Source organism: Papio anubis, chromosome 13 (genome assembly GCF_008728515.1).
Source record: "Papio anubis isolate 15944 chromosome 13, Panubis1.0, whole genome shotgun sequence".
In the NCBI taxonomy this organism is placed as follows: Eukaryota; Metazoa; Chordata; class Mammalia; order Primates; family Cercopithecidae; genus Papio; species Papio anubis.
This window is the reverse complement of record NC_044988.1, coordinates 8,763,841-8,786,705: the sequence shown is the minus strand read 5'-3', so window position 1 is coordinate 8,786,705 and position 22,865 is coordinate 8,763,841. Positions and strand designations below refer to the sequence as shown.

The following is a 22,865-nucleotide window of genomic DNA, read 5'->3' as shown; positions in this document are numbered from 1 at the left end:
CTAACTGTCTCAAACAAAGGGCCTTAGTCAGCCGGGACTGCTGTAACACCACACGCTGGGTGACTTCAACAACAGACATCTGTTTCTCACAGTTCTGGAGGCTGGAAGGTGCCAGCAGACTTGGTGTCTAGTGAGGGCCCTCTTCCTGGTTTGCAGACGGCGCTTTCTTGCTGTGTCCTCGCACGGGTGGAAAGAGGGTGAGGGAGTTCTCTGAGGTCTCTTTGACAGGAGCACCAAACCCATTCATAAGGCTTCCCCCTCATGACCTAATGACTTCCCAAAGACACCACCTTCAATTGGGGCCTTTAATTAATGCAATACCATCATATTGGGGGGTTCTATTTTAACATGTAAATTTGGGGGTGACATGAACATTCAGTCCATAAGAGGGACCCTGTGTTGGTGGTGCCCTCAAGCACCAAAAATGGTGGAGATCCTTTTCTGCATCACAGGTCTGGCACTTGTCTTCACAATATCACCGCATACAAACCTGAGACAGCCTGATGAGGCAGCCACGGGACATGTGGAATCGATCCTGATTCCCATGTCGCTGGACAGGAACTGTATTGTGGGCAGAAAGTACTCTTGGTTTGCCCCCGAGAAACCCAGTCAATGACTCAGGGCTAAACTCCTTCAGGATCTGGACCTAAGCCTTATTTCCCAGCCGTGGCGGTAGCTTGGAAACACCTGAAGAGCTTTTAGAAAATGTTGTCTGGGCCCCACTCTCTGAGGCCTGAGCATTGAGATTTCTTTAAGCTCCCCAGGCGGTGGCTTGGGGGAAGGTTCTCCATAGAGCCACATCAAGGATCAGTTCATCTGTTCTGTGTGGGCTACCTTAAAAATACGTCCAACATACAGCATTGGAGGGTAAGGCAGCAAAACAGAATATCAGGATCTCATTTGTATGAAAATGTTAAAAAGAGAGTGTATGTATATGGATAAAAATTATGCAAAGCAAACTAGAAAATCTTAGTTGGTACCTGGGGTAGGGGGGTTGTGGAAGGAAGTGCTGTTTTGTGCTGTTATTAATTCCATTTGTTATTTCATCAGTGAGTTTTAAATTGCAGCTGTGGTGTGGTGCATCAGTAGCTGCCTGGAATCCCAGGGTAGTGCACCTTGGTCAGTCCCACCCACCCCAGCCATGCTACCATCCAATGGGCTTTGGTTTTATAAATGACTCCCCCCATCTAGCCTGTGCCTAAGGACTTAGAAGCTGAAAGGGGTATAAGCAGACAGCACCTGAGCTCAGACACTGGCCTCTAGGGCTGGCAGGGCAGAGTGAAGTAGCTCTGTGTGGCTTACTGGGCACTGGGCACACACCGGGAGCTGAAGCTGGGCAGGAGGACGGGCAGCAGGTGGTCTTCCAGGTGTAACCGAGGCCACTGTCAGAATATGGGCAGGGGCTGTTTGTGTGTAAATCAATTGTACCAAACCAGCTATGTGTTTGGTGGTCAGAGAGGTCCAGTACCTCCTAACTCAGCCAGGCGATCTACAATCCTTGCAAACCTCATTCATCCTTAGTAATACAAGATGGCACTGCTCATTGGTTGGGAGGGGGCTGAGATAATGAGGACCAGCTCATATAGAATGTGAAGGCTGGCTATACACAAATGAGAGATTATAGGGGTCAAGCACTGCTTACCTCTGCGATTAACAGGGTCCTTAGCCACATATGCAACATAGTCAGTTGTGTCCTGTTAAAGAAAAAAGATGTCTATATCACTAATCACAAGTGACAGAACACACAGTGAGGGACACAGAGCACAAACCAGTGAGCTTAGAAGGACTCAACCACCAAACAGCTAAAGTATCAAATGCTGCCTAAGAAACAGCCCACAGAAGACTCAAACTATATAATGTGGGTAGCAACCACCCAGAGGGCTCACATTGTAGACTCTGACTCAGCAAGTCTGGGGTAGGGTCTGAGGTCCTGCACTTCTAACCAGTTTCCATGTATACTGAAGCCGCAGTGTCTCAGTATCCCACGGGAGCTGGTTAGAAGTCCATTCACACTTTGAGCAGCAAGGAGAAAAGGCATGTTGGATCGCTCGAGAAGCTTTAAAAACATTGATACCTGCGTCCCAACGTGCACACAATCCGATTTAATTGGTTTGGATGTGAGGCCTGCGTGTTAGTTTTTAGATGCTCCCTAGATGACTGTAACGTGAACCACAAGTTAAGAACCACTGCTCTCAGCTTTGTCTACACCAGTGGTTGTCCAATTTGAGCTGGTATCAGAATCCCCTGCAGGGCTTGTTAAAATAGAACGCTGAGCCATACCCCTGAGTTTCCAATTCGGTAGTAGTTCTGGGGTAAGGGCTCAAAATTTGCATTTCTGACAAGTTTCTAGCTGCTGTGGCTCTGGGGGCCATACTTTGAGAACTGCTAGGCTAGAAGAAAACCAGAGTGGATGTTCAAAGGCTGACTGCAAATGCTGCCTTCATGGTGGATGAAATATAATGGTTATTTTCTTCTTGGATATAAATAATGATCTTAATACTTTAATATGTTTTAAAAATATGAGCTCTACTGAGAAGACTCATCCTTCTGTATGAAATGTGAGTTTCTTTGCCTGCCTTCTCACGTAATCAGTGCACAGGGGAAATGATAACCTCAAAAGTAGACCAAGGCAACCATGTGCATTTTAATTCATAAACAAATAAGCAGAGGAACCAGTAATTATCTTAACTCTTGAAAGCAGAAAAGACTCCTCTGCAAAGCTGATATTTTCAACATTCAAGACTCCGTGGGGCAACTGGTAAAAGTCTACCTCATTCTGGCAGACATTTCCCATATGTTACTGCTTTGAAGGGCTTCACCAGCTTATTGATACACTCCCGATGTTGCCAGTACCTAAAGGCTCTGTTGTGACTTGCTCCACTGTTTTCTCTATGGGCAATGGAGACATCCCCTTCTCTCTCAACAGTGCCCTACAAAAGCTCTCCAAGGAGAGAGGGATGAGGGAGAGAGTGAGTATGGGGCGGCCATGTCACTGTTGTGGGACATCTGCTGTCGGATCAGGTGGGTGGTGCTGGGCACTTCTCCACACCCCATCCCGCTGGATCTTACACAGCCCAACAAGACCACACCAGTGTAGAATTCTTCCAGCAGCTCTTGAGATAATGGTGCTGTTTCCCCCGTCATTCCGCAGGGTGTGGCTCAGCTAAGTTGTTTTGTTTTCTGCTCAGGACACTGTTCCCTGGTGTATTCACAGGCTGACTAGGGAAGGGAAGTGAAAGATTGTCCACCTGGTCAAACTGGCTTCTGGTCATTTCCATCAAGGGGGATGTGGTCAGAATCTGAAGTTATTGGCAAAAACAAGCATGACAGCTTGTAATCACAGACACTTCCTGAACTCACGAGACCTGAATGTCAGAAGGATCCTTAGAGAGCATCTAAGAGAGCACCAGGGTTTCTCAAGCTGAAATCCATGGAACCCTAGGGTTGGACAGGTGCCTTCTCCAGTGTTTGAGATGTCACCAGCATTTAAAAAAAAATTTTATTTTCATTTCCATGATTATCTTAAAAATTAATACAAGAGTATCTGGGATCATTTAGATGACCACTGTGTTATCAAGTTCTGCATACGATCTCAATGCCAGGATTTGCATCTAGGTTTCCAACATTATGAGTGCTAGGTTTTCAAAGAATTAGAAAGAAAAGGACACAGGGTAGATTCCTCTGCCCACATAAAGCAAATTGACATTACATTTGTACATGATGTACAACTGAAGTTTTTCCTTGAATAGAAGAAATTAGTGGAAGAATTGAGTCATCCAGGTGCCTATGGTAATGGAGAGACATTGAACTGAAAAAATTCTGCCCCATGGTGGCCAGGCCAGCATCACATTGAGAATGGAGATTTAGTTTCAGCGAACTTTGTCCATTATAGCAAAGCAGTATTACATTGAATGTCATTGGCCCTACAATGTTTACTTGTATTTGACTTTCAAATTTAAGTAGGGGTTAGAGTTAACTAAAAAGTATAAACATAAGAAGTTTATTTTTAATTTATTTTTGCACATATTCAGGTAACAAAATTAGAGTCAGCATTAGTAATGAATACAAAGAATTTCTTTTGCATTGTTACTCTGGCTCAAAGTTGGGTAAAGAGGGAGAATAGAGAGACATAATATGTCCCTGTCTCTCAGATGGTCAATGGCCAAGCTTTTCTGATGCCAGTATTGATCCTTTTCTGGCAGAGCAGGCAAATATATTACCATTCAAAACAATGTTCTTGTCATCAGGAAGCACACTAAGTTCCAAAGACAGAGCTGCAAAGTGCTGTTCTGCATTTATTCTATCCCTGTTCCCACTCCCCAAGAACCCCTGAGCCTGGCCATTGTTCTGCCATTCTTGGGGTGGTCTTTTAACACTGCTAATTACAGTAGATTATAATTACAGCATACCCTCTTTAGAGGGGAATTAATGAAGTTTTCTAGTCTATCTTGCTTGCTAGTTCAAAATACCATTTTCCTAATGGGTAAACTGAGGCACTAAGTCATAAGTGACATGTACACTTAGCAGGAGAACAAGGACTAGAACATAGAATTGTCAGCTTTATTAAAAATGTCTAACAATTATAACGTGCTAAATTCATGGTTACAAATCAATTTGGAATGTAATCTCATGCACAATATAAAATGCATTTGGATTGGTTAAAATGGAAAGTAACTAGGCTTCCTGTCCTGTGCTATGACATTTTATAAACCAGAAAAAAGAAATCACAGAAAATATAACAGGTTGTGGATTATTTTAAGGATTACTAAATGTTTCTAATTTTTTTAAAAAAATAAGAGATGATAAGGAAATCTGAAAAAAAAAAAAGTATAGTCCTATGTGCATCCTGAAAATAAAATAGTTTTGACACAAACCAATGTAATTGGCTCCCAACGATCTAGATATGTGTGTTTTCACTTATAATATCAACATTAAGACAGGTTTAAGGCAAGTTCTTGAAGGAAGCTATTAATGCAGATGTACAAGACATCTGCCTTTTATATGTCAAAACTGGGTTATCCTCCAAATTTAAGAAACTATGGTTCCAAACATCACAAGGGGCAAGGAATTAGAAAACCACTGCAAATTAGGTAGGAAATAGGTGGACATATACATATAGACAGCATCTGAAGAAATGCACCTTAGGCCAGGTGCAGTGGCTCATGCCTGTAATCCCAGCACTTTGGGAGGCCAAGACAGGTGGATTACTTAAGCCCAGGGTTTGAGACCAGCCTGGGCAACATGGTGAAACCCTGTCTCTACTAAAAATACAAAAAAACTAGCCAGGCATGGTGGTGCGTGCCTGTAGTCTCAGCTACCTATGAGGCTGAAGTGGGAGGATCACTTGGACCCGGGAGGTCAAGACTGCAGTAAGCTGTGATGGCGCCACTGCATTCCAGCCTGGGCGACAGAGTAAGACCCTATTGGATGAGTTCAATTGGGGAAGACTTCCACTTTCTGAATATGCATCTCAATGAGGACTTTCATCTTACAATAAAATGTAAGAAATGATAAGGATGAGAGAGAAAGGAAGTGTGTGTGTGTATTCCACTCTGTCCCAGGAGCGGGAGGTGGTTTTCTGAGTTTACCTTCATGACAGTACAGTTTAGATGACATGGCCACTCTGAAGCTGAATGCTGACATCCTTTGTAGCATTCCTGCCCAAATGTGGGAAGCAAATTCCCTTGTTATTCCGCCTTCTTCATTAAAGATGTGAAGCAAAAATAGAACATTCTCATTCTGTTCTCAAGTCTCCCTCTTACTCTCTCTGTCTCTGCAACTCCTTCCTTGTTGGCAAAGCAAACTATTAAAGGCTGCAGTATTACACTAGGAGAGAAAAACGCTGATTTTAAATGCTTATGAACAGAGCAGACTAAGTAAATTTACATTCTTCAGGCAGACTTAAAATATTAATATGGAGGTCAGATAAAAAAAACAAAAAGTAGGGCAAGAGCAGAGTGACAGCGTGAGAAGCCCACGGCAACTCTGGGGCCGGGGGAACTATTTCATCACCTCGTAAGAATGCCAGTGCTTCCAGGATTTTGACAGCTTTTGGCTAATGAAATGAAAACTAATGGTGGGGTTCTTGTCACAGGTTTTCCCTAAAAAGAAAATGATGGCCAAGAAGACCTTTTAGGGAAATCAGGAGGGGGAAATCTGTTGGCATCACAATTCACTTTTTTTACGGTGTCTTGCAAGGCGTATTTTTGAAGCAGGGGTCCCTTCTCAGAAATTCCCAACAAGAGCAAGAGACCAACCCCAAGGGCACTTACCGGGTCTCCCCCAGAGGCGAAGGAGATGGACCGCATGTGGTGATTCGCTATGATCTGCCAGGCCCAAAACAAGAAACGAGATGTGCTGTTATTGCGCTTTCCACATTTTGGAAAAGCAACTGTCTGTTGGCAGGCATTACAAATTGACATGTTTTCCTGAAAATTGGTACCTATATAAAAATAATGATTATAAAAGTAATAGTAATAGATCACCTTTCACAATCTGATGACTGCTGTCCAGCTGCTTTGCCAGAATAGCGTCCGTGAAGCCTCGCTGCAGCCTGTGGCGTGGGAACTATCACCATCCCACTTCACAGGTGAGGAGCCAGAACCCAGAGGGGTCAAGTGGCTTGCTCAAATTAAGACAGCTGGTGATTAGCAGAGCTGTGATCTAACACAGGGCGTGTATAGAGCACCCTTAACATAAGTGACTCCATCTTAGAAAAAGACTCCATCTTACATTTCAAGAAGCAACATGCCAACAGGTACCAGATGTTTGCCTAATGAATAAAGATAGCACCCAACAAGATAAGGACATAAAAAGGTATATTCATTTACTATCAGTCCTTACCAGAGGACTCTGGTCATAAAAAGCAGGACTTCACCAGCTTGAAACAGCCTTCTTAACAGACACCGTCTTGCTGTCACTGGTGATGAGCAGCCAGCATCTGCCAATGAAGGCTCTGCCCACATCAAAGACTCTTCCTTGCAAGACATGTTGTCCATCTGGATCAAGCCAGGACACTCTCTTTGTCCACGTCACTTGCCCCAGAATGGTTTATTAACCCCTACTCCTATCTCTTTTTCTCTTGATGTTAAATGTTACTTGGTTTGCTGTGGAATGCCAATCTGTAACATTTATATACTGATTAAGTATACTCTTAAGTATGGTTTGCAATATTGACTGACCTGGGGAGTGGCTTCAGCCTGTGTGCCCACAGCTCTGATATGGAATGAACTCCATGTAGCTCATGGTTTTTATTACTACAATAGCTTCAGTGAAAGTCTGACCTTGTGGAAAGACACAAATGTGTGTGGGTCTGGTTATGTCTGACCTTGAGTCGCTTATGACAGGGAGGCCCACCCCGAGGCTAGGGTCTTAACAACCATGCCTCTTCCAGAAGGAACCTGTCTCACCCACACACCAAAATATCTCAACTTACAGATTATGTTTCCAAAAACGCACTGGGGTCTCCGATACAGAACCCACAGCTAGAATGGGGGGAAATGTGGCCCGTCTTCCATTTTATCCCATTTGTATCATGTGCATATAAATTAGAAAGCCAGTGTCCGAGATTTCACCTCGGCACTGTCCAAAGCACTCTTGTAATTTATCAATGTGAAATCCAGAGCAGACAATCCGTGTTAATTTTAAAATGGGAAATTTCCATTAGCTTTATAAACTGCAGCGTACAGTGGAATTTAGTAGACACTGAGTAAATTAGAAGCTGCCCTAAATTTAAAAAGCGACATAAGTCTTCCACGCTAATTTTATCTTTTAAAAGACAATGTAATGACATTGAAGTAAATTTCTGGGGATGGGAACAGAGCTCATCTCTATCCCAACATAACCAAGCTCAGTTCTGCAGAGTCCCCTTGGGCCCCTGTCCTCGGGCAGGCAGTCAGAATTTACATGGCTATAATCACACTTCCCAGGGATTTGTCTAAACATGCTCCTGTGAAACTTGAAATAAAATATAATTGAATTATAATAGAAAATAAGACAGTTTTAAATGCCTACTTTGGTTATTGGCACTTACAACACCTCAGGATCTAGAAACCCCTGAGTACATAAGTGAATAGAAAATGAAGCTGGCTACATAGGCTGCACCCAAGCCCCAGCTGAGTTAAACTAAAAATAGTGGCCTTTGCAGCTCTCTGGAATCTTCCCTCTGGCGCAAAGGTAGAGGGCTCCTAAGAAAACAATGACAAAATAGCAATCACCAGAAAATGATAAACTATGGCTCCCAAAGTTTTACATTTTTGCTTATTTAATTTTTGCTTATAAGGCAGGTCTAAAACTGAAGTTTGGAAATTAAATTGGAAGCTATGATTTGGGAAAAAAAATGAAAGTCATGTTTGATCGACATGATGCATGAGCCTTATTCTGTGGTTGTATGTTATGTCTTTGAGTAAGACAGAAATTGAAAACCAGGGTAAGAAAATTAGAGCTAATTGACCTAAATCACATGTTTCGCCCTGAGGGTGTTGCGTCTCATTTCCACCTGGAACTCTGTAGAGGGGAGCGGCTGTTGTCTTGCTGCTGTCTCATCGGATGGAGAAAGGAGTGTCTAGCCAGGCTGTGACAATGTCGGAATCAGGTATAGTATTATATAGAGAGGTCCCATCCGAGCTCCAGCTCCTACTGCCAGCCCCAAAAGCTGAGCCAGAGCAGAGCAAGGAAGGGGAGTCCACACTCCACACCCCCTGGATACTGGTCAAACATTTCACCTGTGCCTCATTTGACCTTCAGAAGTGCCTTGTTGGTAGCTAAAATAGCTACTCAAACACCCATTTTTCCAGCTAAACAAATTAATGATGACTAGATCAGAGAAATCTAAAAGATAGACACTGTGCAGGAATGCAACCATCCTCAATAAAATTAGCCTTAATTAACACTGTGGCTGTGGTGTCTCAGTCAGCTCCAAATTCATTCCACACTGGCTATTCCATAGACAACACCACTTCTCATTACCCCTACAACAGTATGTACTACAGGATGCTCCAAAATAATGAGCCACTAAAGGAAAAAAAAAAAAAAATCACCAATTAGACCACTACATGCCATCCACTTCAAAGGTAATAAAATAAAATATAGCCTGTAAAACCAATTAAATATGGTGTAAAAGAAAAAATAAGGATAAGGACATTAAGAAGAGACTTTGCACACACATCTGTTTTTTTGTTTGTTTGTTTTTTACATTGCATGTAAACAAATGATTTCACGCATTATCCTCCAAAGAAATAAAAAGCAGAATTAAAGAGAGCCGATTTCATTTATCATTCTCTTGGTGATCCTTCAAAGTGGCCAAAGTTCATACTCTAGTAAAACTTTGACACAAACATATGCTATGTGAGCTCAGTAAAGCTGCAAGGAAGACACCTGCAAACACTCATCAGCTGGGGCTGTGGGCAGGAACAGGGGATCTGAGCACCCACGTACCTGTTTGGAGTCCGGAGTTCGCAGGTTCAGACTGGCCGTGGAGATGGTCAGGGAGATGCTCATTCCCGCAAACTGGAGGTTGCTCTTTCCCAAGATGCTGGACAGCATTTTGCTCGGAGGCTGTGAAATTGAAGAGCATTATTTTAGCTGTTTCATTTCCATCTCAAAGGGTGGGGAAGTAGATGCTTGCCATACCCCTAAACTCTCACTGATTGTTCCTTCCTCCTTAGGCATAGGAAGACAAAATGTGAAATGAATAAGCTGGGGAGTCGGGGGTCCAAAGTTAATATGCAGATTTTAGAACATGCAACATGCAAATTATAAACCATGTAATATGCAAATGCTGAGGTGAGAACTCCTGCAGGCAGGCAGAGGCATCAGTCTTCCAGGCCTTTTCCCTGGCCCTGTTGGGAAGTGTCTCATGGGGAAGCCCTTGTGTATAAACCTGGGGAAAGCCCATTGCATTTTGCAGGCTCAGCAACCTGGTATCATCACACCTACTTCAGAGGAAGAGTCAAACTAACTTAGAGGAAGACTAAAGCAGGCCAGCTCTAGGGGATTACAAGAATCCCAGAGAGCTGCAAGGATGTTTGTGGCCGAAGGGAATGGACCACAATTTTTTTGGCGCACTCTCCCTGGTCAAGGTTCTCATGAACTGCCCTGTTAGAAACCCATGGGCCTAGAACCAGCACAAGGATAGACAGACATGGCCTGGCTGTAACTGGTGCATCCATTACCCTGTCAGAAATGTCCTTACAGGGGACTGACAGCTGTATTTTGGGGCCAGGGACCTTTTTCCTGGGTACCTGGGTGGGCAAGGACCTTTGGTACCAACCCATCCTTTCTTTTTGGATTAGAACACTTTCTCTTTTGATATGCTAATTAGTTCCTAACCAGGTGCACACCCTTTTTAATCTCCTGAAGGAGCTATTTAAAAACAGAGATGCTGAGGCCCCACCCATGAGATTCTGGGTAGAGCCAAGAAATAGGCATTGTTTCCACCAAGAGAACCATGAGGGTGCCCCAGGATGAGCTGGGACCTGGAAGATGAGATTCCACTTCTCCGTTCTCAGTCGCTGTCCTAGTTCCTGTAGTGGAGACTCTGGAGCCTTGCTTGGTTCCCCATGGACTGGCCAGAACACAGGCTGGCACATCTGAATCTTCATTCAGAGTTCTCTGCCGGAAACCCAGCTGCCCTGTGGATGCATGAAAGTCCCCAAGACCTGAAGACAGAAACAAGCTTGAGCCTGGGATCGGCAGAGCCACACACGCAGCTGTCCAGATGATCTGGATCAGGAACAGGCAGCCTCGGGGCAGATTCAGAGGTTCTTTGAAGGACATTTTCGCCACAATTCAGGTTAGGCATAGAAAAGCCTTGATTGTGGATTTTGCTGGGTCTTCACTAGACACTTAACTGAAGAGGTTTTCATGGTTTCTCCTAATCCAGGCTTTTTATTTTCCTTCTGGCTCAAATATCTTCAGGATGAAAAGTCCTAGTGCAGTGTTTGAACACGCAGCCTGTGGAGCCCAGACCTCTGAGCTTGCTCTCAGACATCTACCCACACTGCAGCCTTTCCCCTCCGTGCCACAGTTGTGGTTGTCTGTAATATGGGGATATCCAGTGGTATTCTAGTGCTGGCTTGGCTCAGCTGATGGGAGCCAATTATTAAATTTTTCAGAATTTTATAATCTGACGGTTAATCACAGTTGTATTAAAAACGAATGTATGTAAACTTACAGTTAAATAAATTACCTTAAAAAAAAAAACAGATGACAGGGCCGGGCATGGTGGCTTACGCCTGTAATCCCAACACTTTGGGAGGCCGAGGCAGGTGGATCACAAGGTCAAGAGATTGAGACCATCCTGGCCAATATGGTGAAACCCCATCTCTACTAAAAACACAAAAATTAGCTGGGCATGGTGGCGTGCACCTGTAATCCCAGCTATTTGGGAGGCTGAGCCAGGAGAATCACTTGACCCAGGAGGCAGAGATTTCAGTGAGCCAAGATCATGCCACTGCACTCCAGCCTGGGGGATAGAGTGAGACTCTGTCTCAAAAACAAACAAAAAAACAAAACAAAAAAAACAATAAATGCTCAACACGCATCACTTCCTAATTCTTTTGCTGCATTAACTACTAACTGCTTTCCAAGTTATTGATGCCCACGGTACTTGTATGGTGGAAACATTATGTAACCATGAGCTACCACATCTCTCTTCCCGACTCTGTCTTTGAGGGATATCATTTGGAGAAATTGAAATCAGCCACAGTAGAAGTACTGGCATCACAGAAATCAGAAAATGCTACAAACTCTACTTTTCATTCCCCTGCCCAACCTGGAGAGCTGGTTGTTAAACACTTACCAGCACACCACTGGGGATATCTACCTCAGTTGTTGTAATTAAGTGAATTGATGTATTCAAAGTGCTTAAAGGAAAGCCTGACCCTGTTTTAAGTGTCTGTTGTTATCACTGTCTTCAGAGTTTATGCCACAGTGAGTGAGTAGCCAGGGTGTCTACTTCCGAGACAGGGACAGCTAACCGTCCTCAACCACATGAGACAGAAAGCAATCTAAGCCCTTTCTGCTTTTAGAAGTAGCAAGCGCCAGGCCCCAGAAAGAGGACAATGAATAATTCTGTGTGACTGAAGATACCGAGTGGCGAAAAAGAGGAAGCAAAGGAGGAGACACAGTTAGACACAGAGCATTGAGGACAGTACCTTTCTCTTCTTGAAGGCTCCCTTGGCACCAGGGACAGCTTCACAGACACGGCTGATGGCTTCCCTTAGGACAGGAAGAAAAAGCCATTTTATCATGTGTTGGTCAGGATTATGGAACCCAGAGATGCTACACTTGCACATCCCAAGAAAATAACTGCCCGTTTATTTCAGTATAGAAAAGAGACCTGCCAATTTGGAAGTCATCCAACTCTTCTTCTAAAACACAAAACTAAACAAAATGCAAACAGGTCATCATAAAACCTCTCCTGGCAATATTCTAGTTCTCTTTGTTGTAGTGGCTGGATGCTAACAGTGTCATCTGTGTCAATGCTACACTTTTTTTTTTTTTTACATTTTGCTAAGATTCTATTTTTGTAAGTCAGCACCCTAAAACACACTCTTCCCGACACCGTGATGCTGTTGGTCTCCATGACTTTGGTCAGGACATCAGGCCCAAACCTAATCAACCACCTCGGTTGATCAAGATCCTTCTTAAGTGAGTTAGAATGTAATTAAAAGAAACGTGGTCATCTGAGTTTTATTCACAGTTTCTGTGGTTAGTGAATCTCACAAAATCAAGAGGGGTTGGAAGGAGAAGAGGAACTGCAGGGTGTATAAAGGAGCCAGCAGTGAGGTGATGTGCAGGGCAGTTCCATGGAACAGCACTGGTGAGGCTGCTGGGACGTGCAGGCATGGTCCTGGTGGAGGAGGCAGAGTGCCCTGGTACTGAGTGGCTAGGGGGCATGAGTCCAACACACGGTTCTGCATGGGGGCAGGAGGGTCCCAGAGGGAGAGGAAGCAAGACAGGATTGTCGCAGCTGAGGGCTAGGGTGGCAGGAAGGGGATGCTGGAGAGGAAACACAGCGCAATCTCATGACCCAGCCTAAGTGAGAAATGCCTGGGAGGTGGGCAAAGGTGGCTCCAAGTCAGGGGTCCAGAAAAGAGCTGGTGACCCTTCCCACTCACACATGGAAGGGAAAATACTAGTACATAGAAAAAATCACAGGGACTTGGAGACACGGTGAATGACAGAAGATAACAGGTCCTCAGAAACATTCTATAAACTTTCTAGGTTCAATACTTCTTCAAATTAATTTCTACCATGTGGACGAAAAATAATCACCATAACGACACAGTGCTTTGCACAGAAATATGTCCATATCAGTTAGGTGACTGACTGTTAGGACAAGCTTCCCATTTGCCACTCAATTCATTGTAGAGAGCAGGGAAGGAAACATTTTTCCTAAAACTCAGATGCCAGGAAAACCGTAGGCAATGAATCATCATGACATGGAAAAAGTGAAGCAAGAAACAAATGTTTTTGATGTTTATGCTTACTTCTATTCATTTTATAATAATATTCTAACTGTGGTTCTATCAAAGTGACCAATCACGTATCATCTAAAGTACTTTCTAAAAGCTAATTTCTTATTAAAGAAGGTCAAATTGTCTCTTTACAGACCTATATAAACCTATTATGTATATTTTATCTGTTGAATTCTTAGAAAACTAGTTCAGTGAATCTCTGCGTTGTATTTCTTACATTAAAGAGACATACTTAGTTGAGCAAGGCAGCTAAACCTCTGATGGTTCCAGCAGAGTAGAAAGATATTATATGGGGAAGTGTCTCCCTTTAATCACTCCATAAATATTCCTAATAAGCACCGTATTTATTTTACCATCCACCGACATGGAGTCTAAAAGAAAAAAATCAGACTCCAAGGACAGTTATCCAAAAAGACACAAGGTTCCAAATGTCTCATTTAGTCAGCCCCTGGAGCTTGCAACAGGACTCTGCTGCTTCTGTGCTACTTTGGGGGATGTGAGGTAGAAACTATTCATCACCAGTTAGAAGGAATTACAAAGCTCTGAAAATAGTTAACATTTCTTTCCAATACCTTTTCACACAGAACGGAGTGCACAGGTCTCAGCGCACATTTGCAGATAGAAGAAGTTCCAAACATTTCTCAGAGCTCGTGTCCTCAGGGAAAATCCTAAGGATCCCACTTGTGAGCCTTTAGAATCCCCAAAGGAGTTTTCAAATGAAACTGCTTTTTAGAAAAATGTTCTCTTTTCATCACTGGCATAAATTCCTTTCTAATGCTCATATGATAACACGCGTGTGTGAATTCTCATTTCAACCACGCTGATGGTATCTATTTCTGTTTGAAATAGAAATGCAGCATAACTATTAATAACTGCAATATTTAGATGCCTGGAATGAGTTACTTTAACTCCAAAATCTAATTTTAAATGTAACTATTCTCAATTCCCCTTCTCACTGTTTAAGTGCAGTACATTTTGGTAAGCAGTACTGTTTCAATTTGTTCGTTTAGCAATCACTATTTAGCTTTATGTAATTCCACTTAATCCCCATTTGAGTCTCAGGTACCAATTTTGCCCTGTTTTTAATCATAGGGATTGCTTCTTAACATTCTGTTCAGTATGACCTTGTTTCTGCGAGCCAAATAATGACCTCAGAACTCGGCTAATATGAAAATGGGACATTTGGCAACCTCCGTGGTCATCTGAAAGTCTCGGAAGCCAGCCCAACCGCCAGATGTGAAACCTCATTGTCGTCATGATTTCACCATCTTCCCTTCAGAACTGGACTCTTTGAAATCATGTAGTAGCATCTTTCTCCCTCCTCATCCATCTCACTACAGCCCATCCCAAGGCCCCACAAAGAATGGTCTATGTGACTGGCATGGATCAATGCACATCAGCAGAGAAAGAGTTACCCAAGAAGCAGCATTTCAGTGAGTGGACAGCTACCCAGAAAAAAATTATGTTGGGCTCCTATCTCTTGCCTTATATGCAAATAAATTATAGCTGGGTCACAAATTGAATTCATTTGTAATGAAACGATGATAGTAGTAAAAGAAAACTGGGAAGAATATTTTAAAATTATCTTTTAGTGGACAGATGTTACAAAATCCAGAAGCCATAAAAGAAAAATATTGACACACTCAATAGTGTAAAAAAAATTATGGACAAGAAAATATGTTACATTTCACAGTCAACAAAGTAATTGTCTTAATAAAAGTCAGCAAGGACACTATCAAAAGCCCAATAGAGGGCAGAGCAAAGGATATGGATAAAGAGTTCTCAGGAAAGGCAATATGCATGGCTCCGAAAAACACAAAAATATACTCAACTTTAATCATAACCAGAATGTAGATTAAAGCCTGCACTGAAATTCTATTTTCATAGCCAAAGATTGAAGCTTTACAGTCCTTTGCAGGGAAGCAGGCACCCTTCTCAGTGCTCTGTAATATCCTCCCACCTCCATACCTTGTGTGAGTTTCTTGCCTCCTCTAAGAACCCTGAAACTCTAAAGTTCCAGCCTCTAAACCTCCCCCTGCTCATCTCCTCTTCTGGCCACTGTGTGACCAGGACCCTGAGTGAGTGTGTGCTGGTACAATAAGACTATCCCACTCCCTTAGTCCTTTCTAATTCAGTGCACTCAGTGGGCCCTGCTCCTTGCTGGGCTGGACGGAGCCTTGAATCTAATCCACTCGCCTCCACACAAGAAAAAGTCTTCCATCACTTACGTGTAACCCCATTTATCTATTTTTAGTAATAAACATGTCCAGGCCCAGCAGAACAGTAAAAACCCTGACCTTCATTTAAACCTCTCTTCCTCCCTCCCTAGGGCCTACCTAGGGAACCTCCAGGTGACCACGTAAGAAAAGGCCTCCTAACCTTCCAGCTGCAGCTCCTGACCCCTTGGTGAGGTAGGGATGACTGCAGGGGGTGGATACAGAGAGGTCAGGGATGGAGAGGTGACACTGACAGCCCCAGTGCTGAGCCCTCTGGCCAGGCTGGTAGTACCTTGCAGGGAAACAGGCAACCCCCTTGGTGCTCCTGGATGTCCTCCCGCCCCCATGCCCTGTGTAAGTTACTTGTCTCCTTTGAGACTAAATCTCCAGCCTCTAAGCCATGGCGAGCACCTCCCCTCTAGGGCTCCACACAACCCCTCTCCTCTCAGGGACACTTTCCTTTTTTTATTTGAAGACTCCTCCCCAGGAGCAGGGAGGTGCCCATGGGTGAGATGGACAGTGTCTGATCTTCACCCCACATACCCACTCCCTCCTAGCATCCACACCAGTGGGGAGCTCCAGCTTGCTGGTGACATTGCTCCTGTCATCAGCAGAAAGCCGACTGGGCCACATGGGTACCCGTCTCTGGAACCAGCACCTTTGCCGGGCTATAGCAGGAGGGCAGTTTCTCCTCAAACACAGCCACTCCTGCTGCATGCTTCTCTGTGTGAGTCAGACACCAGTCCATGGGGCCACCCAGGCCCTGGTGACACGTGTCAAAGTCTTGGTCATCTCCTAAGCCCCTCATTGACTCTGAAGCCAGAAGAACCATTGCCCCTCCTCCATGGGAGGACTGACAGGGCACTAAGGACTTGCTCTTTTCGCTATATAACTTTGGGGTGAGGGTTGGGCAAAGTACAGCAAAATAGATTATCACTCCTCTTTCCAAGCCCTTTGTAGGAGGGCCAGCCCTCCCTTGAACTGTTGGAGTCAACCTATGCCCCATGGACTCCAGGCAAACTTAACCAGAGTCCCATTTTACCCTGCAGTTGCCTCCCGCCCTCCTGTGTGAAGGAGCCTCAGGGTCTCTGGACTCTGAGCTCACCCACCTTCCCCACTGGCCACTCATCTCCGAGTACCAGAATTTTACAGATAGATACCACACCCAATTGCTAGCTCCGCTTCAGTGTCTTAAAATCATCACAAACTTGATGTTTTCAAACCCAGCCTTAATTTTCCCCATCAAAAATATTTCTCTCCTGTCTTCCCAGGGCAGAAAACAGCACTGTGGTCCACCCGGCAGCTCTCACCCCACCCTTACCAGCCACACACCAAACCTATCACAGTCCTGCCTCCATGGGGAAGGTGAGCCAGGCTGCGCTCCCTAGAAGCCTTCATAGTAGTGGAGGAGACAGGATAACACAGTCACACATGTGCTATGAAGGACTGGAATGTGCGATTCTACCTTTCAGAGTAGCAAGAGGTCAGTTACCTGGTCAGCAAATAAGGCTCAATGCCAAAGAAGCAGGTGCTGAAAGAGGCAGTGGAGGAAGATTCTATAAAAACACAAACCAGACCAGGAAGGAGCACAGCAGGACAGTGGACGTGCAGGAGCGCCAGCTGGCTGGGGCCAGGTGTGCAGAATCCTGGGAGACAGGCAGAGTCATGGAGGTTTCTGATTCAGGTCTTAGAGGCATTTCAGGATATGCCAAGGAGCGGGAAACAACCAACGCCTTTTTAGAAGACCCTGATATGACAGAAATAGCCGCAGTGTGCAGACAGGCAGAAAGGGCTGAGAAGCTGCAGGCAGGGAGATTAGCTGGGAAGTTACTGATGTTGTGATGGCCAGACTGGGATTTTGAGAGTGAAAATGAAAAGAAGACCATTTGGAGAAGAAGCCCACAGACCTGCTTCATTACGGAGACTGATGCTGAGGGCGGGCCCACAGATGATTCACTCTTTCATCTTGGGAACAGACGCTCTCTTTTTCGGGAGGGTCATTTTCTCCATCCTGAAGCTATTGACACCAGGTAGACTATGTCTGAGAGCTGGATTTGCAGCGGGGACAGAGCTGGGAGGCTGCCAGGCCAGGTCGAGGGCACGTAGGAGCCCAGGCACCAGGAGTGAGAGTTCAAGGGCAGAGGGACACAGAACCAATGGTTTCTTCCCAGTTTCATCCACAGCCAAGCAGATTAATTTCCCAGTTCCTGCACGCTAAGCGTCTAGCCATAACCAAACCATTCAGAGAAACTGAGAGTCAGAAATAATAGGCATCAAAAATACCATAAACTTGATTTTTTAAAGTCATTTGACCAAGATGTGTTGAAATTACTTCAATCTTGTATGTTGCAGACATAACGAAAGAACCATGGATTTCAGAATCTGCACACCGTTGGAGAAATTGACTTCCCTTACACCTTAGCAGTTCACCGGTGCCATTATAATCCCAGCATTCTCCTGAGACCTCATTTTGTGCCTCAGCCTTTGGTTTACTCCAAAAAGGTGTTTAAATATATACATAGGTGTAAATAAATACTGGTTGGTAATTATTAAACAGATGCCAAAAAGAGTATCCTATATATTCACATAAAAGCCGAAATAATGAAACTAGGAAAGAGATTCCTAAACCATGCTGAAAGAGATCTCACATAGTGAAAGATAAGCTCTTGGGATTACTAAGAATGTATTAACCAAAAAAGTAAAGCCCAACAGAGACAAAATTGAGGCTAATTTTCCTTCTATGGTTTAAGTAACTAATTAATAAAGTTCACTTGAGGTCACAAGTCATGTCACAGGCATCTTCACTGGACAGATCAGAGACTTACTTTATTCTTATAAAACTTTCATTGAGTTTGTTTTCTCCTTTAGAATTCTAACAGTTGGGTTAGAACAAGCCTTCTGCTCTCAAATTGACTGCTTCCTGATGCTGATATGCCAATCAAGGGGAGAAATCCACACTCAGTTTTCCCACAATTTCGTATATGAGCCAAGTTCTCAGGCAATGAGGAAGGAACCTCCAATCTGTGCTGCACCCTGAGGGAGATGGTGCCATGTCCCTCAGACGAGCCACTGAGAAGCTGGACCACCAAGGTGCTGGACCCTTGAGCAGCTGGACTGGGCTGAACGGGGCTGCCCAACACAGTGTGGGATCCAGAGACCCATGGAAACCCTGTACACACCTGTCTTCACTGCCAGTTTTTAGGAATTACTTATCTTTTGGGAAAGATGCATTTTGTGAGATCAAATGCCACAGGTTTTAAAGATCTCAGTTCCACTGAAATCTGCTTCCTTAGTCGTAAAGCATGAATACAGGTGAAGTGAGCAATCTTGGCCCCAAAGGGGACCACTGTGGGGCCTGACACCAGGCTGGGACTTGTTCTAAGTGCTCTGAAGGCATTCTGTGTGCATCCCATGAAGTTCAGGGCAAGTCTCCATCACGGCGTCTCCCTTTTGCACCAGTCTTGACTGAACCACGTAAACCTGGGCTGAATCCCTGGTCTCTTCCCTCAGCCTTCTTTTCACTCTTCCTTGTAAAATGGCAGCTAAATCATTTCAGGTGCTTTCCTCAGCCAAGGCAGTCAGATGGCTCTAAGATGGAGAGGCCAGTCTGTCTCCCATGCTCTCGCAGTTCCCCATGCCAGATCCCTGAGGCAGTGAAGAAATGTGCCAATAAAATCTTCCCAATAACGTCTTTTTCCTTAGGATTCTGCAGGTGGACAGACACAGGTCTCAGAGGCCACTAAAAATAGGCTGACACAACAGGATTCCGAATGTAGCCCTCATGGGCAGTCCTGATCCACGCAGACATGTCCATAATTGTTCCACTCGGGGACCTAATGGTTTCCATCCAGTTTCTGTTTAATTCAGCTTCATACAAGGCTTTCCTGGGGCACAAACCTGCAGAAGGTAACACTGAACCCACCTCCCAAAGACACATATTGGCTCTCCAAAATAAGGACACAGGGCTCATCAACCCTCAAGGCATTAGAGTTGTAGAAATGTTTTCCAAACGCCTCCTCATCAACCTGGCGAGGACTGCCCAGTGAGCAACCACACAAGTTCCTTCCTCAATAAAACCCTCGGGATATCACATTTCCAGATTTACAGCAAGGGCTTCCATACAGCCTTGGATCTGTATAAATGATTAACAATCAAACCTGCACTGGGGGCTTTCTGTGAGGGTTAAATGACATATCTATGAATCTATAAAACTTAGCATTAACAGAGCCTGGCATGGGGCACATGCAAATTAACCATTCATGTTACCATCAACAATATCTCCACGGAAGAAACAAAACTATTTTCCTTTGCTGTCACATCACTGCTTGAACAAGCCATCAGTTCTACAGCAGATGCCAGCTGGGTGTCCTCCAATTCAGATCCCCAGGCTGAGGGCTCAGTGTCCCCAGGACTGTGCCCCACTTCCAATGCCAATCTCAATCCTACTGGGGTAAAACAAAGTCTCAGTTTATTTTACCTCTCCTTCTGACTGACTGGCTACAAATCAGGGTTCCCACCACCCCCAGCTTGGGTTCAATTAATTTGTTAGAATGGCTCACAGAACTCAGAGAAACACATTTACTGGTTTATTCAAAGGATGCAGATGAAGAGATGCATAGGATGAAGTATGGAGGAAGGAGAGTGGAGCTTCCATGCCCTCCCAGGATGTGACACCCTGGAGAGGATCCTCTGCATGTTCAGCTGTCTGACAGCTCACTGAATCCAGTCTTATTGGGTTTTTATAGAGGCTTTGATCATATTGGCATGATTCATTAAATCATTAACCATTGGTGATCACTTAGTCTTCAGCCCTTCTCCCCTCTCCAGAGATTGGGGATGGGGCTGGAAGTCCCAATCCTCTAACCCTGCCTTGATTTTTCCTGTGACAAGCCCCCAGCCACCTCATTAGCATACAAAAAGACACATTACTCTGAAGATTCCAAAGATGTCAGAATCTTTTAGTTGCATGCCAGCAAACAGGACAAAGACAAAACATATTTCACAGTACATAGTATCCATATCAAAGCTGCTTGTGCATGTTATCTTTCGGTTGTTGGGGGCACATGCATTGATCCTAAGATAATTTTATATGCAAATAAATATATACACAAGAAATATATACACATATACACAATAAATATATACACATACACATACGTGGCCCATGGGGTGATTGCGCATCCTCCTTACCACCATGGGTTCCACCATACATGCACACACCCATCCACCCACATGACACGTATGTGTGCATCAAGGGGCTCCAGATGTTCTTGGCTATGAGGTACAAACCCTCAGGAAGTCCACAGGAAAACTGGAATGAAAACTAATTTTCCTATTTTCCAATCAAGGAAACTGATGGCAACAAAGTCAAACACATAATAGTAAATGTCGTCAATCAGCAAATACCAGAAGTTCTTTCATCCAAGGAGCCTAACATGTTTCTCTGATTCCTAGGGTGAAGACCACCTTACCATAGCATAATTTCTCCAGCACTGGCCCCTACATTGGGAGGAACTAATATACTCTGTGAGACTAACCAGAGCAAATCAGAACAAATCAGAACTTTCCCCTCCCCTCACCAAGCAGTGCTTAGAGGAAAACAGAAGTGTGATGTCAGATGGCCTCCCTGCAGCTTGGAGGCCCTTTTAAGGAGCTCCTCCCCCTGCTCTTGCGGTGCCTGTAGGGGGACCAGGTCCATCACAGAGCTCAGGCAATCAATGTGGGAGGGAGGGCCGGGGATCCCACATGCCTGCTTCTTGTGGTGGTCCACTTTGCTCATTCAAAAAGTTCCTCCCTTGTTGACATTTTATTTTAGGCATTTGTAAGGCAATGATAAAATATTATTATTATATACTAATTCTAGACAATGTAAACCAAAAATAAAATTCTAAGTCCACCAACCAACTGAATTGACCTTTCCTCTTAGTCAAGAGTATTCCAAAGTAAACCTGAAAAACTAGTTCAAGTCCTGATGGGAAGGGGGGTCAGACATGCTTCTTTATACACTCCTCCCTTAGAATTCAGGCACAGCAGACCACTATTAAGATGAGAACAGAGACCTTAAGATTGATAGATCAGACTCTTTGTAGCAATAAAATACCAACATGACAGATAGCAGGCCCTGAAGGAAATCAATGTATTTTACCTCAAATTACATTTCTATGACATATTTTGAAATGGCCCTGCAAAGCTGTCTCTTGTAGGGAAAATCTACACTCTGTAGAAAATCCTCTTCCCTTTCCCGGTCTTTTCCTGACCCAGGAGAGATTTAATTACGATTCTGGCACCTTTTAGAGTTGGATAAGAGACTTTTATCATCCATTTTCTCTGAAGCCTGCTACCTGGAGGCTTCATCTACATACTAAGAACCTTGGTTTCCACAACCCCTTATCTTAACCCAGACACTCCTTTCAATTGACTCCAGGTCTTTAGATAAGAACTCTTTCAACCAATTGCCAATCAGGAAAATCTTTGAAGCCACCTATGGTCTAGAAGCTTCAAGTTGTCCTGCCTTTCTGGACTGAACCAATGTACACCTTACTTGTATTGATTGATGTTTGCCTGTAACTTCTGTTCCCCTAAAATGTATAAAATCAAGCTATAACCCAATGACCTTGAACACATATTCTCAGGACCTCTGGAAACTGTGTCTCTGGCCTTGGTCACTTATATTTGGCTCAGGAAAAAACCTCTTTAAATGTTTTACAGAGTTTGACTGTTTTTGTCAAGAAGATGAAAAACACAGAATACGAGAAATCAACATAAAGCTTATAGAAATAAAAACTCCATGGACATAATGGGTCTGTTGTTTTTAAAAATATCTTTAATATCAGGGAAGGAGGTACAATGCAATCAGTAGAAAGGCCATCAGAAAAGAGGAAGGAGGAACAACGAGCTATGGAGAAATGCTGATGGGACAACCAGAGGGAGAGGGGCCTGCACGGACAGCAGACAGAGGAGGGTAGAGGGGAGAGGCATAGCATCATCGTCATAGCAAAGGGATGGGAACAGAGAGCACAGAAATTCCAGCAGGCAGGATGCATCCACAGCACCCAGGGGAGGACCCAGCAGAGGCCGTGAGAAAAGCCTGGGCACCGCAGAAGCAGCAGGAACCATTCTGGGTGAGACCACACCTGCAAGGCAAGAGAGAAGATGCTGGTTTATTCTT

The 22,865-nt window shown here is 44.2% G+C and overlaps 1 protein-coding gene and 1 long non-coding RNA gene across 10 annotated transcripts in view; both read right to left on the bottom strand.

Annotated features, from left to right (window-relative positions):
• Nucleotides 1-22,865, bottom strand: part of SHC3 (SHC adaptor protein 3) — a 305,996-nt gene that overhangs the window by 60,204 nt on the left and 222,927 nt on the right. For all 9 annotated transcript variants that reach the window (XM_017949968.3, XM_031654810.1, XM_031654811.1 and 6 more), the window contains 4 exons: nucleotides 12,156-12,219; nucleotides 9,436-9,555; nucleotides 6,273-6,326; nucleotides 1,643-1,694 (listed from right to left, as the gene is read on the bottom strand). In XM_017949968.3, coding sequence (XP_017805457.1) covers nucleotides 1,643-1,694; nucleotides 6,273-6,326; nucleotides 9,436-9,555; nucleotides 12,156-12,219 — 290 coding nt within the window. The remainder of the gene's footprint in view (nucleotides 1-1,642; nucleotides 1,695-6,272; nucleotides 6,327-9,435; nucleotides 9,556-12,155; nucleotides 12,220-22,865) is intronic.
• LOC103878487 overlaps nucleotides 12,509-22,865 on the bottom strand; it is a 33,004-nt gene continuing 22,647 nt past the window's right edge. Inside the window, exon 3 of the long non-coding RNA XR_638701.3 lies at nucleotides 12,509-22,830. This is a non-coding gene — a long non-coding RNA (uncharacterized LOC103878487). The remainder of the gene's footprint in view (nucleotides 22,831-22,865) is intronic.